Raw genomic sequence first — 22,786 nt, 5'->3', positions numbered from 1 at the left:
ACGTACATTACCATATGTAAAATAAATAGCCAATGGGAATTTGCTGATAAGACTCAGGGAACTCAAACAGGGCTCGGGAACAAACTAGAGCAGTGGGATGGCAAGGGAGATGGGAGGGATGTTCAAGTGGGAGGGGCCATGGGTAAACCTATGGCCAATTCATGTTGATGTTTGGTAGAAACCAATACAATATTGTGAAAAATTATCCTTCAATTAAAAGCAATTATCCTTCAATTAAAAATAAATTTTAAAAAAATCAGAAGAACCCAGTGAAGACAACCGTATAAACATAAAACATGTCCCAGATTCTCATAGTATTAGCTATTTTTGGTGTAAGAGATTCTTCTTTTAAAAAAAAAGCCTCTTCTTTTTCATATTTTGATAATCAGTAGTTAATAAAAATAACTTTAAAAATGATGATGAAAGATAACATATTCCTTCTGAATTAGAATTTCATAATTCATTCATCAAGTAACATTTATTGGGCTTTGACTGCAGCAAATATATATAATGCAGCAAATATATATATTTATATATATATAAACGATGAGTTAGTTAGTGGTTGGAAATAATGTAATAGTATCTGATTTGCATAAAATGTCCATTTCAAAATAATTGAGTGATAGAAGTATGAAGAAGTGAAGTGAAGTGAAGTCGCTCAGTTGTGTCTGACTCTTTACGACCCTGTGGACTGTAGCCTACCAGGCTCCTCAATCCATGGAATTCTCCAAGCAAGAAGACTGGAGTGGGTTGCCATTTCCTTCTCCAGGGGATCTTCCCAACCCAGGGATCGAATATGGGACTCCCTCATTACAGGCAGATGCTTTACCATCTGAGCCACCAGGGAAGCGATAGAAGTATAGGTCATAAATTACTAAGTTTTAAGTGTTTGTAAAGTAAGCATTACTATGATATTTTTCTCCCTCTACCATTTTAAGGATACTCTTACTAGTATGAAGTGGGACCCAACAGGTCATATTCTTATGACATGTGCCAAAGAAGAAAATGTGAAACTCTGGGGACCAATTTCAGGGTGCTGGCGCTGTCTACATTCACTCTGCCATCCATCTATTGTAAATGGCATTGCTTGGTGCAGCCTTCCAGGAAAAGGATCCAAGTTGCATTTACTGATGGCCACGTATGTTATAAATTTGTGTGTGTGTGTGTCTTAATCTTTATATTAGTGTAGCCTGTTACTTGCATTTTAAGTGTGGCTTCTCAAGAATTTTAAACTGTTTATTACCAGTTATTCTTAAAATATATAATACCATAAGATTACTGTAGAGAAATAAAGAACAGTTTTCCAATGTGAAGCTTTGGCTATGCAATCCAAAGATATGCCATCTCCTTTACCCCATGTAATATTGGTAAAAACATGGGTCCTACTTGTATTTCTTGTGAAATTATAGCATACCTACCACAAATAAATTTTTTAAATATATTGTAGTAGTTCTATCAGGTCTTAATTGATTGCTGTTTGAAAATATTTTTACTTCTATATATTGACATGTTTTGGTTTTATGTGATCAAATTTTTCAAGTGGCTGTCAGAGTGGCTTAGTATGTGTTTGGCGTATTCCCCAAGATACCACACAGACCAGTGTGACTAGTTCAGAAGGATGGTGGGACCAGGAATCAAGTTGCCAGGTAAGTGTTCTAGTGTTTTTTCAAGACTTTATTTGAAACCTTAGATAGTATATGTTATCAAGTAGTCCTCCTACTTGGTATCTCAAATGTCAAGAATATTTAGGGAAATGTGAATAATTGTCATACTTTGTATGCTTTTTGAATTAGCTTTATTTATTTTTTTTGTAAGTCAGAGATACCATAATTACTTGTTAAGGGGAGATACTCAATAAATATCAATTGTTGATCATTTATGGTATATAATTGACACTACCAGTAGGTGAGTCCCAAGTTAAAGGTTTTTGGTACAGTGAAGTAGGAACACCACAGGAGCACTCCTATCCAAAGTATCTTCTACTGAAACCAGAATTCCATCTATAGAACCATTCCTTTACATTAAACAGAGGTTAAAAATTAGAGTAGACAGGAAATTTCCTGGTGGCCCAGTGGTTAGGACTTGGCACTTTCACTGCTGTAGCCCCAGGATCAGTCCATGGTCAGGGAACTAAGATGCCAAAATGCATGATGTGGCCGAAAATGAAAATTACAGTAGATGCTCACAGAGCAGTCTGGGTAAATAACGTAAATTCACAAAGCTGGGAATTGGAAGGTATGGAGAAGGTAAAACACTCCCCACCACACACACTCTCTATCTCGGAGAATGTAAAATACTCCACACACACACACACCCCCACCCACCCCAGGAGTGCATATGCTTCATACATACATACATGCACACACCCAGGGGTGCACAGCTTCATATAAAGGGCATAACTGCCACAAGCTGATTGCCACCCTCTAGAAATGAGATCCTATTGTTACCGGATTGTCTAGTTTTTTTGATAGAAACCAAAAATTCAGTGTTTTAAGTAAAATTTCCCAATACTAAACATTGGCATCTGACTCGAAAATTCCTTAAAACCCTGGGTGGCCAGTTGAATTATATCCCTGAGTTTCCAGTTTGCAGCTTCTGTTGCTTTCTTTTTTGTTTATGATACAAATACTCCTAGAGGAAATACATTATGTCGTTTTTGGGTAAATGAGTATATCTGGTATTATACTGTCTAATAACTAAAAGGAAAAGGGAGCTTGAAGACAGAAAGAGGTGAGGAGAGTGGATAGCTCACTACTAGGAAGAAAATACCACAGGAGCAGAGGTAAGAGCACTTGAGATAAATCTGGTTTGCCCTCTCTGCTAAAAAGTAGCCCTTTGGACAGGCCTTAGCTATCTCATTGCTAAAACCTACAGAGCAAACATGAGATTAAGTTGAGATTAAATACCATGTGACAGACAGAACCATAACAGAAAAAGGAACCTGTTTGTATGGCACCAGCATGTGCAATTCACAAATGTTAGAGGCAAAAAATGAAAATTACATAAAGCGAAATTTTAAAATTAAAACACTCATTAAAAAGTAGAAGTGGACTTCCCTGGTGGTCCAGTGGTTAAGACTGCACTTCGATTGCAGGGGATGGGGCTTGATCCTTGGTCAGGGAACTAAGATCCCACGTGTTTGTGGCAGTGCCCCCCTGCCCCCGCAAAAGGTAAAAGTTAGAATTTTTCCTATTTCTGAGGGATAATTGAAACAAATGTAGTCTGTTTGAAGAGTAGGGAACTAGATTACAAGTACAAAAACAGAAAAAAGATGCAATAGCATCAGTGAAGGAGAACCAGGTTTGTATCTTATTATTTTCCGTCAGGCTGACCCTTATGAGAAAGTTGTCCTTCCCTCTTCCCAACTTTATACTGAAATATAAAATTTCCAAGAATGAATTATAAATTGTTTTAATTTCAATGTTTGTTAAAAATAAAATTAATTGCAGGATGGATATAGGAAATCAGTTGGAGCCAAGTGTGTTTATCAGTTGCGAGGACACATCACCCCTGTACGGACCGTTGCCTTTAGTTCTGATGGGTTGGCCCTGGTGTCTGGTGGATTAGGTGGCCTTATGAACATTTGGTCTTTAAGGGTAAGAGTATAGATGTTATTTTCATCTTCAGAAATGTTTTTATGTTAATTTACATACATTAAAAGTTAACCCAACCAATCTTAGGAGTATTTTGTGTAATAATATCTTGAATATTGAAGAAACCCTTTTCAGAATTCTCTGCCCTTTAATTTTTCTTAGTGATGTATTTTTAAAGTTCTTCTAAAAAGGTCCTAGAGAATTGGATAGTAATATGCAGTTTGACATTGCCGAATTTAGCTAAATGTAGGTTTTAGAATAAGTTTTTGTGAATGTGAAGTATACATTTAAAATATAAGTAATGGCTAACCAGTTAAGGAGTGTGTATTGATCAATACATTTCATTTTAGGATGGCTCTGTCTTGCAAACTGTTGTGATTGGCTCTGGAGCTATTCAGACCACAGTATGGATTCCAGATGTTGGGGTGGCTGCTTGCTCAAATAGATCAAAGGTAATTTTATAATTAAATCAAATCATAAGTTGTTAACCTCTAAGGTATCTTTGAAATCGTAGTCCAAGGATCCCACTTTAAGAGGAGAAAACTGATATCCAGAGGGATTATTACTTGCCCAAGATAATGCAACTATCTAGTGGCAGAAGGAAAACTAGAACCTAGTACTCTTCTATACACTGTACTTTGGGGAAAATGCTTAATTATTGAATGACTTTCCACTGGAAGTTATAAAGAGAACTTTTTACTTTCTGCCATGATTTTTGAAATAGGACTAAATTATCTTAAAATAATTTTCCCTAAAAAGACGGACCACCTCATAAACCTTTCACTCAAGTATTCAGAATAGATCTTGGCTTTCAAATTTAATGTTCTAGTAAAAAAATACTAGCCCTCTTCTGTGAAATAATTTTGTGATGACATTATCTCTTACAGTCCATGGGGTTGCAAAGAGTTGGACATGACTAAGTGACTTCACTTTCACTTCATATCTTACAATATTGCTTTTCATACCCCTAATGAGTAGTGCCAATATCCTGCTTTGGTTTACATTTTATGTGGTTAAGTAATATTAAAATAGAGCTATAAACCTGCATGAACAGTCCTACTAGATGTAAAATATAGAATCGGACCATAGATAGTAGTGGCCTGCATAGAATAAACCATAGAGCCATAGGGCAGTGCTGCTTCTCCTGTAGATGTGTGTCAGTCAGCAGAGTACTGCTTCCTCTAGTATCCCTTTGATCATGTCAGACTGTTGAAATATCCTGGATGATTTTCCTATAAGTCCTATGAAATAGCAAATAATTAATGTCTCTTTAAGAAGAATCAGCTAATTCAAGGTAGTTCACAAATTTTATAGTTATTTCTTATTCACTTTTTTTTACCTTAGACAAAATTTAGGATGTTTTGAAGTTCCTAGGCATTAAAAGTATAGCATAAAATGTCTAAAAGGCAAAAGTATTTAATGCAGTTATTGGAAGGAATTTCTCATATATAAATGGTGGTGGAATTGCCTCTCTTTTATTTAAACAAATATCATGTGGCATGGTTTCTTTTTCATCAGGATGTTTTGGTCGTGAATTGTACAGCAGAATGGACTGCTGCCAATCATGTTTTAGCAACCTGTAGGACAGCACTGAAACAACAAGGTATTCTGGGATTAAACATGGCTCCCTGCATGAGAGCATTTCTGGAGCGGCTACCCATGATGCTTCAGGAGCAGTATGCATATGAAAAGGTAACTGATTTACAGTCACTCTTGCAGATATACAGATGACTGGTGCTTTGGAATTTGAACTGTAGCTTTGAATTTATCCCTTAAAAGTATGAGATCTGAGTAAAATAAGTGGGGCTATTTGGGCAGAAGCAAATGAAAAAAAGTCATGCCTAAAACTGTTCAGTAATCCTAAACCTGCTTTTACTTTATTTTAGTGGGAGTAAAATTTTTAAATAACCCTCAGATTTGTATAGTGCTTCTGTCATTCTTTTTCAGATTATTTGTTCATTCAAAACCTCTTTAAACCCCCTGTACTTCAGAGTACATCATCTTCCCTTTTCTAACCCAAATATCTATTTCTGTGTGGCTTTGCTATCCCAAAGTTGGGAGGTGGAGTGGATATGGGCATCAGAGTAAATATCCTGTCCACTTATCAGGTGAATATTTGTGGAAAGTTTAGTGGAAGAGCTAAGGTTGAACTAAATAAGTAGGGTCATTAAATACTAGAATGGGAAATATGGAGTTTGGACTTTGTGCCCAGGTCATGATCCTGTGTAACCTGTCTTCCAGCCCTCAGTAGTCACAGCATGCTGCTCTGAAGCAAAGTTCTTTGGGGTTTTTTCCTTTTTGTTTGTTTGTTTGTGGCTGTGCTACACTGATCAGCTGTTACCATACCCAGTTAATTTCAATGAGGTTTGCCCAGGTTTTCTTTTCTGAATCACTCAGTCACTCACAAAGTTGCTCTAGTACATCTAGGGAGGACAGTGGAAGAAGTCTGTCTTTGGTGGCTACCAGGGTTCTTTTGGTAAAGGAGGAATGTGAGAGGGTGCAGGTCTCCATGGTTCAATTTTCTGCCCTTTTTTTGCTATTGTGAACTAACAACAAAAAACTGTAAAACTGTAATGAAAATATGCTGAATGCAGTGTAGTGTCTTGGATTGACTCTTGGAGCAGAAAAGGAACATAGTGGGAAGCACCATCAAGTTTTGTGGTTTAGTTATTATTGTAACCAATGTTAATTTCTTAGTTTTCATTAATGTACCATGGTTATATAAGATGTTAACATTAGAGGTGATTGGGGTTTTATAGGAATTCTCTGCACTAATCTCTATAACTCTCTATGTGCCTAAAATTATTTCAAAGTAAAAAGCTTAAAAAAGAACCAGTAAAGTTACAATATGACTACAGGCTTTCAGAATGCAGTAGGCTAATTTATAATATTTGGCAGAGGCCCTTCAGCATCGTATCCCTGCCTTTTCTTTTAGCCTCATGTGGTTTGTGGAGACCAGCTTGTTCACAGCCCCTATATGCAGTGTCTGGCTTCCCTTGCTGTGGGACTTCATCTGGATCAGCTGCTGTGTAATCCGCCAGTGCCCCCACACCACCAGCACTGCCTCCCTGACCCTGCATCCTGGAATCCAAATGAGTGGGCCTGGTTAGAGTGCTTTTCCACCACCATAAAAGCTGCTGAAGCCCTGACAAATGGAGCACAGTTTCCAGAATCTTTTACTGTTCCAGATCTAGAGCCTGTTCCAGAGGATGAACTTGTACTCCTAATGGTAAGTGTCGTATGAGCTACTACTATATGTAACTGAGATTGTGTTATATGGATGTTTAACAAATAGCAGACAAACAGTAAGTATTTGCTGGCTTGAATAGAGCAAGAAGCACACCCTTAGATAAACTCAAAATATTTTGCTTTCAGATAGTCACATTCAGTCTGATAAAAGGTTTCTATGGTGACAGGGATTGATTATGAGAATTGTGGCGCTTGTATAAACTTGCTAGTTTTCAAAAACATCATCCCATATTTTCTCATTTTCTTGTTCTTAGGTACCTTGTTAGTATACATATATATTTGTAAATATATTTTAGCATCTTTTCCTGGCCATCTTTTTAGATTTATTCCATATATAGATTCATCTTTTTTAATAGAATCTGAGAAGGCATCTTTTTCAGATTTACTTGAGAGTGTCTAGACACTAAACTATAGAGATAAAATGCCTGGGTAGAGATTCTAAATTATTTAACAACTGGCTTCTTTTTTAATTCCATATATAGATTCATTATTTAGTTTAATAGAATCTGAGAAGGCATTTTAGTTGTCATTTCTTTGTGATTGTATTTGAGAGTGTCTAGACACTAAACTGTGATAGAGATAAAATGCCTGGGTAGATAGTGCAGGCCAGCAGTTGATCTAACAACCCCCTTACCTAATTAAGATTTATATAAACAAACATTTGAATATATTAATATATATACAATGTAAAACATTGTATTGTTCATATATTCAAATATATATTCACATATTTGAGTATATTCATTTATTGAATATTTATTTGTGGATAAATAAACTTACCAATTCATTTATTAAATATATTCATATATTCAAAAATATGTGAATTGAAGAAAATGAGCAAACTCCGGGAGATGGTAAAGGACAAGGAAGCCTGGCGTGCTGCAGTCCTTGGGGTCGCAAAGAGTAGGACACGACTAAGTCACTAAACATGGAGAAGGAAATGGCAACCCACTCCAGTGTTCTTGCCTGGAGAATCCCAGGGACGGCAGAGCCTGGTGGGCTGCTGTCTCTGGGGTCGCACAGAGTCGGACACAACTGAAGCGACTTAGCAGCAGCAGCAGCAGCAAGTGACTAAACAACAAGAACAATCTAAATATAGATTATTTTAGTCAGGAAGTATTCTCCTGAGCTCATTTCTCTCAAGTATGTCATATGTAGATGAGGAAACTGAAGCCTAGAAAGATGAAGTGACTTGCCCACAACTGTTCGAGTTCACAGGGGTGATGGCTCCTGCAAATGACCTTGTACCTGTGGGTGCTCAGAAGTGATTAGCTTTGAATCTCCAATATGTTAGTGATAGTTGATGGTAAAGGATTTTATCAGCTCAGTGTAGTTCAATCACTCAGTCATATCCGACTCTTTGTGACCCCATGATACGCAGCACGCCAGGCCTCCCTGTCCATCACCAACTCCCGGAGTTTACCCAAACTCATACCATCAAGTCAGTGATGCCATCCAACCATCTCATCCTCTTGTTGTCCCCTTCTCCTCCTGCCCTCAGTCTTTACCCCATCAGGGTCTTTTCCAATGAGTTAGCTCTTTGCATCAGGTGGCCAAAGTATTGGAGTTTCAGCTTCAACATCAGTCCTTCCAATGAACACCCAGGACTGATCTCCTTTAGGAAGGACTGGTTGGATCTTCTTGCAGTCCAAGGGACTCTCAAGAGTCTTCTCAAGAGTCCTCTCTCAAGACTCTCAAAGAGTCTTCTTTGAACTTCTCCACAGTTCAAAAGCATCAGTTCTTCAGTGCTCAGCTTTCTTTATAGTCCAACTCTCACATCCATACATGACTACTGGAAAAACCATAGCCTTGACTAAATGGATCTTTGTTGACAAAGTAATGTCTCTGCTTTTTAATATGCTGTCTAGGTTGGTCATAAGTTTTCTTCCAAGGAGTAAGCATCTTTTAATTTCATGGCTGCAGTCACTATCTGCAGTGATTTTGGAGCCCCCCCCAAATAAAGTCAGCACTGTTTCCACTGTTTCCCCATCTATTTGCCATGAACTGATAGGAATGGATGCCATGATCTTAGTTTTCTAAATGTTTAAGCCAACTTTTTCACTCTCTTCTTTCACTTTCATCAAGAGGCTCTTTAGTTCTTCTTCAGTTCAGTTCAGTTCAGTCGCTTAGTCGTGTCCAACTCTTTGAGACCCCATGAACCACAGCACGCCAGGTTTCCCTATCCATCACCAACTCCCGGAGTCCACCCAAACCCATGTCCATTGAGTTGGTGATGCCATCCAGCCATCTCATCCTCTGTCGGCCCCTTCTCCTCCTGCCCTCAATCTTTCCCAGCGTCAGGGTCTTTTCCAATGAGTCAGCTCTTGGCATTAAGTGGCCAAAGTATTGGAGTTTCAGTTTCAACATCAGTCCTTCCAATGAACATCCAGGACTGATCTCCTTTAGGATGGACTGGTTGGATCTCCTTGCAGTCCAAGGGACTCTCAAGAGTCTTCTCCAACACCACAGTTCCAAAGCATCAATTCTTCAGCTCTCAGCTTTCTTTATAGTCCAACTCTCACATCCATACATGACCACAGGAAAAACCATAGCCTTGACTAGACAGACCTTTGTTGGCAAAGTAATGTCTCTGCTTTTTAATAAGCTATCTAGGTTGGTCATAACTTTCCTTCCAAGAAGTAAGCATCTTTTAGTCTCATGGCTGCAGTCACCATCTTCAGTGATTTTGGAGCCCAGAAAAATAAAGCCAGCCACTGTTTCCACTGTTTCCCCATCTATTTGCCATGAAGTGATGGGTCTGGATGCCATGATCTTAATTTTCTGAATGTTGAGCTTTAAGCCAACTTTTTCACCCCCTACTTTGACTTTCATCAAGAGGCTCTTTAGTTCTTCTTCATTTTCTGCCATAAGGGTGGTGTCATCTGCATATCTGACGTTACTGATATTTCTCCCGGCAATCTTGATTCCAGCTTGTGCTTCCTCCAGCCCAGCATTTCTCATGTATAAGTTAAATAAGCAGGGTGACTTTATACAGCCTTGACGTACTCCTTTTCCTATTTGGAACCAGTCTGTTGTTCCATGTCCAGTTCTAACTGTTGCTTCCTGACCTGCATACAGATTTCTCAGGAGGCAGATCAGGTGGTCTGGTATTCCCATGTCTTTAAGAATTTTCCACAATTTATTGTGATCCACACAGTCAAAGGCTTTGGCATAGTCAATAAAGCAGAAACAGATTTTTTTCTGGAACTCTTGCTTTTTCGATAATCCAGCAGATGTTGGCAGTTTGATCTCTGGTTCCTCTGCCTTTTCTAAAACCAGCTTGAACATCTGGAGGTTCACAGCTCACATATTTCTGAAGCCTGGCTTGGAGAATTTTGAGCATTACTTTACTAGCGTGTGAGATGAGTGCAATTGTGTGGTAGTTTGAGCATTCCTTGGCATTGCCTCTCTTTGCAATTGGAATGAAAACTGACCGTTTCCAGTCCAGTGACCACTGCTGAGTTTTCCAAATTTGCTGACATATTGGGTGCAGGACTTTCACAGCATCATCTTTTAGGATTTGAAATAGCTCAACTGGAATTCCATCACCTCCACTAGCTTTGTTGGTAGTGATACTTCCTAAGGCCCACTTGACTTCACATTCCAGGATGTCTGGCTCTAGGTCAGTGATCACACCATCGTGATTATCTGGGTCATGAAGATCTTTTTTGTACAATTCTGTGTATTCTTGCCACCTCTTCTTCATATCTTCTGCTTTTGTTAGGTCCATACCATTTTTGTCCTTTATTGAGCCCATCTTTGCATGAAATGTTCCCTTGGTATCTCTAATTTTCTTGAAGAGATCTCTAGTCTTTCCCATTCTGTTGTTTTCCTCTATTTCCTTGCATTGATCGCTGAGGAATGCTTTCTTATCTCTCCTTGCTATTCCTTGGAACTCTGCATTCAAATGGGTATATCTTTCCTTTTCTCCTTTGCTTTCACTTCTCTTCTTTTCACAGCTATTTGTAAGGCCTCCCCAGACCCATTTTGCTTTTTTGCATTTCTTTTTCTTGGGGCTGGTCTTGATGCCTGTCTCCGATACAGTGTCACTAACCTCCGTCCATAGTTTATCAGGCACTCTTGTCTATCAGATCTAGGCCCTTAAATCTATTTCTCACTTCCACTGTATAATCATAAGGGATTTGATTAGGTCATACCTGAATGGTCTAGTGGTTTTCCCCACTTTCTTCAGTTTAAGTCTGAATTTGGCAATAAGGAGTTCATAATCTGAGCCACAGTCAGCTCCTGGTCTTGTTTTTGCTGACTGTGTAGAGCTTCTCCATCTTTGGCTGCAAAGAATATAATCAGTCTGATTTTGGTGTTGGCCATCTGGTGATGTCTGTGTGTAGAGTCTTCTCTTGTGTTGTTGGAAGAGGGTGTTTGCTATGACCCGTACATTCTCTTGGCAAAACTCTATTAATCTTTGTCCTGCTTCATTCTGTACTCCAAGGCCAAATTTGCCTGTTACTCCAGGTGTTTCTTGACTTCCTACTTTTGCATTCCAGTTCCCTATAATGAAAAGGACATCTTTTTTGGGTGTTAGTTCTAAAAGGTCTTATAGGTCTTCATAGAACCCTTCAACTTCAGCTTCTTCAGCGTTACTGGTTGGGGCATAGACTTGGATTACCGTGATATTGAATGGTTTGCCTTGGAAACGAACAGAGATCATTCTGTCATTTTTGAGATTGTATCCAAGTACTGCATTTCAGACTCTTTTGTTGACTGTGATGGCTACTCCATTTCTTCTAAGGGATTCCTACCTACAGTAGTAGATATAATGGTCATCTGAGTTAAATTTACCCATTCCAGTCCATTTTAGGGAAGTATTAACAATGCGTAAAAATCAAGTTTGTTATGATTGTAAAACTCCTCTTAATTTATATTACCAAGTTCTTTTTTTTTTTTTTTTTTTTAAAGACTTAGTTAAGAACAGATGAATCTTTTGCAAAAAATTTTCTCAAAAAATGTTTTGGGAAAAAGGAGGGCTGCATTTTGGTCTTCTTTCTGCTTGTAACTGACCATGTGATCTTGGGCTTCTCTTTTTCTTTAAAAAAATATTTATTTGATCATTTTTAAGACTTCTTTAAAAAAAAAAAAGATAATTATTGATTAGCAAAGTTGATCCTGATGTTTGCCCTGTCTTGCAGGATAATAGTAAATGGATCAATGGCATGGATGAACAAATTATGTCTTGGGCAACTTCCAGACCTGAGGTCAGTAAAGAGGACAATAACTTTATGGCGGTTCTTAGTAAATCTTCTGGTTCTAAATGTTTATGTGTTTATACCCTGGTGTCCCCCATAGAGGCTTCTACACACTTAGTAACCAGTAGATGCTTGTTTGAATGAATTAGCGAATCAGATTTTGATTTGTTTGTGGTTTTCTAGGACTGGCACCTGGGAGGTAAATGTGATGTCTACTTGTGGGGTGCTGGCAGGCATGGACAGCTGGCAGAAGCTGGAAGAAATGTGATGGTACCTGCAGCAGCTCCCTCATTCTCACAGGCCCAACAGGTAACTAGGAGGGTAAAGAATTGGAGAACTGACAGTTCTGATTCCCTTGGGTTCAGTAGCTTACTTTAGGATAGTTTGTCCACTGCATAATCTATTGTGAGGAATCCAACAAAGTCATGATATAAAGCTTCTAAATAAAAGTTTTGTAGAGTTTTTATCAGACTTAAGTTTTGTTAATATTCCCAAATTTTTCTTGTTTTCAAGTATAATTAACATCATGAAGCTTTAAGCCTGCCCAGTACATATTTATAGATGTTAAGATATTGCTAATTATCAATTCTCTCTTTGGGGTCATAAGCTTGCTGGGATCTTTAGCCAGATGTCATTGATACCCGTCCCCTCTTCTAATAATTGTGGTACTAAATCTCCAAACTCTTCTTAAGGCTCCTGCTTTCACTTCTGTTCTTCTCTACCTCAGTAAGCCCCAAGATGCACTACTCTTTCTTGCAGATATCCCCTCCAGTGTCTGTTTCTTGGTGACTTCCAGCCAGTCTTTACTATTTTCCCATCACTGTTTCCTTTTTCTTCTTTTTATCTATTTTCTTCTTAAACTCTGCACAATTGACTGAAAGCTCTGTAAATAACATGTTTTAAACTGTCTTAAATCATCAAATGAGCCTCATACATCTTCTAGTTAAGTAAGCAGTTTTATAATAATCAAGGGCTTATAGGAATCCCATAGTTATGTCAACTCTTCTGCTTTAGTGAAAGGATGAAAGAACTGATAAAGGTATCCTGGGTATACATGGAATCATTTTAAATGTTTGCATGTTAAAGCTATGTAATAGAAGATAATGTATTTAATTTTGTGTTTTGATACTAGGTCATATGCGGTCAAAATTGTACCTTTGTCATTCAGGCCAATGGCACAGTGTTGGCTTGTGGGGAAGGAAGTTATGGCAGATTAGGACAAGGAAATTCAGATGACCTTCATGTGCTGACAGTCATTTCAGCCTTACAAGGTAAAATTATCCTCAGTTAAAAGCAGATCAGAAACTATGGCTTGTTTGTAGGAATGTTTGCTTATTACATTGCAACTCACCCAAACCTTTGCTAAATAAAGTCATGTAGGGTTTTCACTTATATTTATGTTCTTGTTTAGGCATGTACAACCTTAATTTACCATATTTTAAGTTGTATTATTTTATAAGTTGTCATAGCATTGCTAGAATTCGGTGATATAAATTGCTGTGTTAATACTCACTGAAGATTGTAAACAGATTCTTTAAAATTGCAAAATTGTAATTTGGTAACTATTACTGGCAGTAGTAGGGCTTCCCAGGTGGCTCAGTAGTAAAGAATCCACCTGCCAGTGCAGGAGATACAGGAGACAGGGTTCCATACCTGAGTCGGGAACATCCCCTGAAGGAAGAGATCACAACCCACTCCAGTATTCTTGCCTGGAAAATTCTATGGATAGAAGAGCCTGGCGGGCTACACCCATGGGGTTGCAAAGAGTTGGATATGACTGAGCAACTGAGCACACATGCAATAGTAGCAGTAATCAGGCATGTGCTTCATTAACATTAAACATTAATTTACATAGAAATGTGCATATGTACTAAAATCTTTTAAAGGGCATCTCCAACAGAGTTCTCTGTGACTTGGAGAAAGAATATCTCTAGAAAAAGCACTGCAGGGGGCCTCTGGCTTATTTCTTAAGTTAACTTTTACTGACTCTAAAGTCAATAGACAAAATCGAGTTTTTGAAGTAAAAGCATTTAAGTAACATAAGATCATAATGAATTCTTGAATAGCTCTAAGTTCTCTTCCTTCAGATCTAAGTGTGAAGAGCACAACATTGGGAATGGGAGGGCTTGGTTCCTGTTCAGTTCTATTACATCCTGCCTCTGTTGCCTTGTATCAGCTACTAGACCTCTTTGTGATTCAGTTTCCCTAGTTGTATAAGTGGTGATGATAATATCTGCCTCATAGGCTCTGTGTGAAAAGAGAAAATGAACGATCCATGTAAAGCACTTATAGGAGTGACTAGAACATAGTCCTTAGTGACTGGAATTGCTCCTGTCACCCTTCTGTTCCTTATCATCATTTTATGTTGCTGCTGCTGCTGCTGCTAAGTCGCTTCAGTCATGTCCGACTCTGTGCGACCCCATAGATGGCACCCCACCAGGCTCTGCCGTCCCTGGGATTCTCCAGGCAAGAAGACTGGAGTGGGTTGCCATTTCCTTCTCCAATGCATGAAAGTGAAAAGTGAAAGTGAAGTCGCTCAGTTGTGTCCGACTCTCAGCGACCCCATGGACTACAGCCTACCAGGCTCTTCCGTCCATGGGATTTTCCAGGCAAGAGTACTGGAGTGGGGTGCCATTGCCTTCTCCTCGTTTTATGTTACTGCTCCCAAATTTCTAGGTTATGGCTACAATTTAGATTTAAAATTAAAGATATTCTTTTTTATTTCTCTAGTACTATTGTGGTATTTTTTTTATTCTATGAAACTACTTTGTAGCAGCTTCAACAAAGAGGGAACTTTTACCACCCAGTGACTCTTGTTGCATTTCTGCTCTGTTGCAGGCTTTGTGGTGACCCAGCTGGTGACTTCCTGTGGTTCTGATGGGCACTCAATGGCCCTGACTGAAAGTGGTGAGGTCTTTAGCTGGGGAGATGGTGATTATGGCAAACTCGGCCATGGGAACAGCGACAGGCAGCGACGGCCCAGGCAGATCGAGGCCTTACAGGGAGAAGAAGTGGTGCAGGTCAGGCAGGATATGGAGAAGTTTATCTTTGAATGTAAACATACTGGGTTTAGTTCTCAAGATTGGGTAATGAAAAAACAGTAGTAAAAACATATTACCCCATCATAAAAGATCCAGTGTTTTTGGTGGTTCACAGTCATTTTTGAGTGTCTCAGGGGTTTAAATGGGTTTTGGTATTAGAATGGACTGTTTTTCCTCTACCAACTGGTTGACCTAGGCCAGGGTGCTTCAGGTCTTTGTAAAAGGTGAGGTTTAACTCCTGTCCCACAGTTCTTGATCTACTAATAAATGGAAAGCTTTGCTTTCAACCTGTCATTATTATTACAAAGGTTGAGTTTGTATACTTTTTTCTGGAAAATCAATTAGCGATCTAAAATAGTGTTGTCAAATTGCATAGTACCTTAGAGTTTACAAAAAATTTCCCCATTCATTAACTCATATAGTCTAGGTCATCTCTGCAGCTGAAGAGCAGCAACAGTTCTTCCAAGGTGTGCTGTTTATCTTGGTCTTTCTGAAGATGATTAGATCAGACTTGCAGGAGCAAGAGGGCCACTTGGGTGGATAGGACATACTGGTCTTGAAGATCCTGAGTTGCCAGTGAAGTTTATTTTAAAGATTATTACTGTATTAAAAACCCAAATGACTGATTTCTTTCTTAGTATACCCTCTTATTAACATTTTTGTTCTTGTTGGTTCTATTTGTAGATGTCTTGTGGCTTCAAACACTCAGCAGTGGTAACATCAGATGGCAAACTGTTTACCTTTGGGAATGGTGACTATGGTCGTCTGGGTCTGGGAAACACCTCTAACAAAAAACTTCCAGAGAGAGTGACTGCACTGGAGGGATATCAGATTGGACAGGCAAGGAATAAGTCAATAATATGTTCTATCTGATCATAGTTTCTTGTTTCCTCTGTGTGCACTTGGATACTATCCTTTCAGGAAGATTAGAACCACCAGTTGTACTTATCCTGATGTACATTTTGTTTGGCCTAATTGGTAATTGGTTAACAAATGAAAGTCATAATTCAGGATGTGAATATTTCACACTCCTATTCATAATACAACTTGATATGAAACCTTTAAATAATATAGTAACTCCTGTTCGTTATCCTGGAAGTAGATGGCGGAATTGCAGCATATTGGTAGCTGCTGCTCTTAAGTAATAATTGTCCATGACCTATACATGTTGAGATTCTCTCTTAATGAAAAGAGGAGATAAAATGTTATTTTCTACTATCTTTTATCTTTTATTATTCCTTAGACTGTCTCTGGTGTGAATGAGTATTTTTTAATCATATGTACTTTTTTCCTGTCTTGTGTACTGTCTAATTCAGAGTTAGCCATAGATATTTGAAAGCTTTTTCTTTGAAGAAAAGAAGGTTGTCTTTTGTTTGTGAATGATAAGAATATTTTCTTCATGACATATTTGGTTAACATATGTAAAACCCTGAAACCAATACAAATCTTCTGAAAAAAGAGCCAACATTTTCACTGAAGTGAATAAAAAGGGTCCCAGAAATGGGTATGTATTTTAGGTATTGTGATTTGCCTTACTGAGCACCCTCTTCTTTCTCCAGGTGGCTTGTGGCTTAAACCACACATTGGCGGTGTCAGCAGATGGCTCCATGGTGTGGGCTTTTGGAGATGGGGACTATGGAAAACTAGGTTTAGGAAATTCCACTGCAAAATCTTCACCTCAGGTCAGTATTGTCTTTAATCTAGGGATGCAGACACCATGGTTTTCTTCTATGTCAGTACCTCTTTTTAGTTGGAAGTAATTTACTTCTAACATTTTTGATAGTTCATAATGAAATATAGAAGCTTCCTTTGCTTATTCTTAGATTTCCATCATTCTAGACCTTATTTTCGGAGAAGGCAATGGCACCCCACTCCAGTACTCTTGCCTGGAAAATCCCATGGATGGAGGAGCCTGGTAGGCTGCAGTCCATGGGGTCACACAGAGTCGGACACAACTGAAGCAACTTAGCAGCAGCAGCAGACCTTATTTTAAATAAGTCATTAATTACTAAACTGGATATAAAAATTCTGCAAGGACAAATATCTGTCTTTGTCATGGACTGAATAGTGTAGAACTACCTCCCATATAGAGAAGAAATAAGTATAAATATATTCCCAGGATATCTTATGAAGGGAAATGTGAACAATCTTTTGTAACTCTGCTTGTGGCTGCCATTTCAGCTTGTTATTACCACTGAATTATACAGGTGTGTGCCTTTTTAAAAGTAATAGGAAAGCCCAGTGCATAAACAATAATTTAGAGTCTTTGTTCACCTTATAGAAGGTTTCTTTGCTCTTCAGAACTCTTGTACATTCTTTTTATGTGGATTTTTCTAATATGTTTAACAAACAGCGTGATTTACAAGTATTCAATTTACATTCAACTCCAGATTTCACTCTCATATATAGTCTGTGACATCTTGATAGCTGGATTGGTAAATACTCAGCAGTAGGTACAGAAGGGAAGGACTGCCTCTCTGAAGAACATATAAAGCAGTTACTGTTACCTCTGAAAGCAGAAAAAAATCTGACTGGGAGCAGCCTGTGGCTTTACCTGGTTTTTTAGTGTTCTTTAAACAGCTATAGTACTTGAATGCAGTCTCAAAAATGACAGAATGATCTCTGTTCGTTTCCAAGGCAAACCATTCAATATCACAGTAATCCAAGTCTGTGCCCCAACCAGTAATGCTGAAGAAGCTGAAGTTGAACGGTTCTATGAAGACCTACAAGACCTTTTAGAACTAACACCCAAAAAAGATGTCCTTTTCATTATAGGGGACTGGAATGCAAAAGTAGGAAGTCAAGAAACACCTGGAGTAACAGGCAAATTTGGCCTTGGAATACGGAATGAAGCAGGGCAAAGACTACTAGAGTTTTGCCAAGAAAATGCACTGGTCATAACAAACACCCTCTTCCAACAACACAAGAGAAGACTCTATACATGGACATCACCAGATGGTCAACACCGAAATCAGATTGATTATGTTCTTTGCAGCCAAAGTTGGAGAAGCTCTATACAGTCAGCAAAAACAAGACCAGGAGCTGACTGTGGCTCAGACCATGAACTCCTTATTGCCAAATTCAGACTTAAATTGAAGAAAGTGGGGAAAACCACTAGACCATTCAGGTATGACCTAAATCAAATCCCTTATGATTATACAGTGGAAGTGAGAAATAGATTTAAGGGCCTAGATCTGATAGATAGAGTGCCTGATGAACTATGGAATGAGGTTCATGACATTGTATAGGAGACAGGGATCAAGACCATCCCCGTAGAAAAGAAATGCAAAAAAGCAAAATGGCTGTCTGGGGAGGCCTTACAAATAGCTGTGAAAAGAAGAGAAACGAAAAGCAAAGGAGAAAAGGAAGGATATAAACATCTGAATGCAGAGTTCCAAAGAAAAGCAAGAAGAGATAAGAAAGCCTTCTTCAGCGATCAATGCAAAGAAATAGAGGAAAACAACAGAATGGGAAAGACTAGAGATCTCTTCAAGAAAATCAGAGATACCAAAGGAACATTTCATGCAAAGATGGGCTTGATAAAGGACAGAAATGGTATGGACCTAACAGAAGCAGAAGATATTAAGAAGAGATGGCAAGAATACACAGAAGAACTGTATAAAAAAGATCTTCACGACCCAGATAATCATGATGGTGTGATCACTGACCTAGAGCCGGACCTCCTGGAATGTGAAGTCAAGTGGGCCTTAGAAAGCATCACTACAAACAAAGCTAGTGGAGGTGATGGAATTCCAGTTGAGCTATTCCAAATCCTAAAAGATGATGCTGTGAAAGTGCTGCACTCAATATGCCAGCAAATTTGGGAAACTCAGCAGTGGCCACAGGACTGGAAAAGGTCAGTTTTCATTCCAATCCCAAAGAAAGGCAATGCCAAAGAATGCTCAAAGTACCGCACAATTGCACTCATCTCACACGCTAGGAAAGTAATGCTCAAAATTCTCCAAGCCAGGCCTCAGCACTATGTGAACCATGAATTTCCTGATGTTCAAGCTGGTTTTAGAAAAGGCAGAGGAACCAGAAATCAAATTGCCAACATCTGCTGGATCATGGAAAAAGCAAGAGTGTTCCAGAAAAATATCTATTTCTGCTTTATTGACTATGCCAAAGCCTTTGACTGTGTGGATCACAATAAACTGGAAAATTCTGAAAGAGATGGGAATACCAGAACACCTGATCTGCCTCTTGAGAAATTTGTGTGCAGGTCAGGAAGCAACAGTTAGAACTGGACATGGAACAACAGACTGGTTCCAAATAGGAAAAGGAGTTCATCAAGGCTGTATATTGTCACCCTGTTTATTTAACTTATATGCAGAGTACATCATGAGAAACGCTGGACTGGAAGAAGCACAAGCTGGAATCAAGATTGCCGGGAGAAATATCAATAACCTCAGATACGTAGATGACACCACCCTTAAGGCAGAAAGTGAAGAGGAACTCAAAAGCCTCTTGATGAAAGTGAAAGAGGAGAGTGAAAAAGTTGGCTTAAAGCTCAACATTCAGAAAACGAAGATCATGGCATCCGATCCCATCACTTCATGGGAAATAGATGGGGAAACAGTGGAAACAGTGTCAGACTTTATTCTTCTGGGCTCCAAAATCACTGCAGATGGTGACTGCAGCCATGAAAAAAAGATGCTTAGTCCTTGGAAGGAAAGTTATGACCAACCTAGATAGCATATTCAAAAGCAGAGACATTACTTTGCCAACAAAGGTTTGTCTAGTCAAGGCTATGGTTTTTCCTGTGGTCATGTATGGATGTGAGAGTTGGACTGTGAAGAAGGCTGAGCGCCGAAGAATTGATGCTTTTGAACTGTGGTGTTGGAGAAGGCTCTTGAGAGTCCCTTGGACTGCAAGGAGATCCAACCAGTCCATTCTGAAGGAGATCAGCCCTGGGATCTTTGGAAGGAATGATGCTAAAGCTGAAACTCCAGTACTTTGGCCACCTCATGCGAAGAGTTGACTCATTGGAAAAGACTCTGATGCTGGGAGGGATTGGGGGCAGGAGGAGAAGGGGCCGACAGAGGATGAGATGGCTGGATGGCATCACTAACTCGATGGACGTGAGTCTCAGTGAGCTCCGGGAGTTTTTGATGGACAGGGAGGCCTGGTGTGCTGCGATTCATGGGGTCGCAAAGAGTCGGACACGACTGAGCGACTGATCTAATCTGAAACAGCTATAGAGTTCTCTTTGGTTTCTCTTGTGCAGAGCAGTGTTTCCACTTCACATGGGGTGCTGGAGGATTTTAGTCAAACATCCTGTACCCCCTATAGAACTCACCCAAATTCAGGTAGCCTGCAGAGCAGTATGAGAAAATAACATTTAGGAGTGTGGATTTGACTGGAAATAGGTGGGTGAGTATTAATATTTTTCTGGAAGATAGTCCTTGAGTTTATACATACCAGTAGGCAAATTTGAGTGTTTTTCTTTTTAAAGTATGTCCCTTACCCTTTTACTTTGCAGAAAGTTGATGTCCTTTGTGGAATTGGAATAAAAAAGGTTGCTTGTGGAACTCAGTTTTCTGTTGCATTAACCAAAGATGGTCATGTGTATACCTTTGGTCAAGGTAAGGCATTTTCCAGGCGTTAATTATATTGCTTATTTTGTGCACACATGTATTACAGAAATATGTGCCCTCCAGCTAGATAGAAAATGCTTAAATTGAGTCACTTCTCATTCTGGTTGATGAGTGACTGTCATTCCCCAGCTACTTTTCACCTCCTCTTACATGATGTTTGCTGTTAGGACAAACTCTCCTCCTCATTGATCACCCCCCCTTCCAGAGCCTTCATTCTTGCTAGAAGAATTCCTGCCAAAGCCTTCCCTTCCTCATCTCTGCTGCCTTTTTACCTTGCTGCCACAAAGACTGCCTTGACCACCAAGCTCCTCTGGATCCTGCCTCACTTCCCAGCCCTTGCAGGGACTGGGGGGCTCAGGTCTTAGGAATTCACAGGATTCAGGATTCAAATCTTAAGTAAATCCAAATCCAGCCATCCATATCCCTGGAAACCTGTTCACTTTTGTAAGTCAACTTCCTGGCAAGTTGTAGTGACTGAAGGGTGTTTGAGGCAGATGTGAAGAAGAGGAAGGAATAAGCTGTGATTGAAGTTTCTAGTCTTGGAAGAATGTTGACACCACTGACAGGACAAGGGGTTGGTTTTGGGGAAAGAGACAAGGAGCTTAGTTTTAGTCATATTGAATTTGGGCCATGTACTCTAGGCTACATGTATGGAGAAGTCTGGCAAGTTACTGAGGATTTAGGTCTGAAACTCCAGAGAGATTGCTTATAGAGATGTTGGTTTGCCTAATGGATAATATTGTAGTTAAAGCCATATAAATTGGCTCTAAGAAACCCAGGGAGAGAACATGGGATAGAAGAGTAAGAGGATAAAACTCTGGAATGTGAGTAAAGGGCATGTAAGCACAGGAAGAGGACTCAGGAGAGTTGGCTTTGAAAGGAGTGGAGAGAGAGAGAGGTAGCCAGTGAGCCAGGACAGTGCAGTGTCTGAGGGGCAGGAGGAGCTGAGGCCACATTATCAGAAGGTAAAGTAGAGCTCTGTGGGCTGCAGTAGGCAGTTAGGTGCTATTCATGGCTTTTGAGAGTAGTTTCAGTGCAGTGATGAGAATGGAAGTTAGGCTACAGAAGGTGGCCAAGCCAAACAGCATGTGAAACAACAGGAACTAGCCTGCACTTTGTAGAGTTTGGCAGCAAAGATAAGGCGAGAAGTTGGCTTTGAGAACAAGAAAGGTTGCATGATGTGTTTTCTTAGGCTGCAAGAACTCTAGAGCCTTTGTAACTTTTGTGCAAGTCCTCTCAAGTATGAGGATGCTAGAGGTAACCTCTTCGTTTGAAGTAAGCTAATCATTTTAGATTTAATTTCATTTATTTTTATGAATAAGGAGATTGTGACATTTTGCAAAGAAGCAGTTTTAAACTTTATCCACTCAGAATCCAGTATACCTTACCAGAAAACCCTTTTTTGCCCCAGTGAGATATATATGTCATTGCCATACCACCATAGACATTAAATGACTCATTAGAAATTAGAAAAGGACTATGGTGTACCATCCATAAATGTCCTTTTGCTGTTTTTTTCAGATCGCTTGATAGGCTTGCCAGAAGGGCGTGCTCGCAATCACAATCGACCACAGCAAATCCCTGTCCTGGCTGGAGTGGTCATCGAAGATGTGGCTGTTGGAGCTGAACACACACTTGCATTGGCATCAACTGGAGATGTGTATGCCTGGGGGAGCAATTCAGAAGGTCAGGTAAATATTTACTTCACTGCTGTTCTCTCATGTCTAGAAATCTGACAGAATTGTTCATTTGGCAAAGATATAAGCTAGAAACTCAGAATATCTACACAAGGCCTCAAGCACATCATCGTGCTCTACAACAGATTATTTGGAGTCCAGTTGTGCGATATCTCTGTTGCTTGTGCCCTAGTAAATGTATCATTGTTTAAAGAGAAATATGGCAATACAAATGTAGTTAAGGGGATTAACTCAATATATGTGTGTGTGTACACACTGAGAAGCGCCTGGCACATAGTAAATGGCCAAGTATTTGTATTTATAAGTATTTGCTACTATCATCAATAATCATCATCATTTTCACTACAGTAATAAGAGAGATTACGTACTGGAAGCATCAGTTGATCTGAAAAAATGGAAAGAATA

The 22,786-nt window shown here is 39.3% G+C and overlaps 1 protein-coding gene across 1 annotated transcript in view; it reads left to right on the top strand.

The window, feature by feature from the left end:
- Positions 1-22,786, top strand: part of HERC1 (HECT and RLD domain containing E3 ubiquitin protein ligase family member 1) — a 212,340-nt gene that overhangs the window by 175,695 nt on the left and 13,859 nt on the right. The window contains 14 exon segments of the mRNA XM_070378058.1: positions 939-1,138; positions 1,541-1,646; positions 3,450-3,596; positions 3,944-4,045; positions 5,112-5,285; positions 6,529-6,822; positions 11,990-12,055; positions 12,230-12,355; positions 13,179-13,317; positions 14,885-15,066; positions 15,772-15,927; positions 16,647-16,769; positions 20,570-20,672; positions 22,206-22,375. Of these exon segments, the coding sequence (XP_070234159.1) occupies positions 939-1,138; positions 1,541-1,646; positions 3,450-3,596; positions 3,944-4,045; positions 5,112-5,285; positions 6,529-6,822; positions 11,990-12,055; positions 12,230-12,355; positions 13,179-13,317; positions 14,885-15,066; positions 15,772-15,927; positions 16,647-16,769; positions 20,570-20,672; positions 22,206-22,375 (2,088 nt within the window).

This window comes from Bos mutus, chromosome 10 (assembly GCF_027580195.1).
Source record: "Bos mutus isolate GX-2022 chromosome 10, NWIPB_WYAK_1.1, whole genome shotgun sequence".
Taxonomy (NCBI): Eukaryota; Metazoa; Chordata; class Mammalia; order Artiodactyla; family Bovidae; genus Bos; species Bos mutus.
Note: the sequence above shows the minus strand (reverse complement) of the source record. Positions and strands in the feature narration are given on the sequence as shown.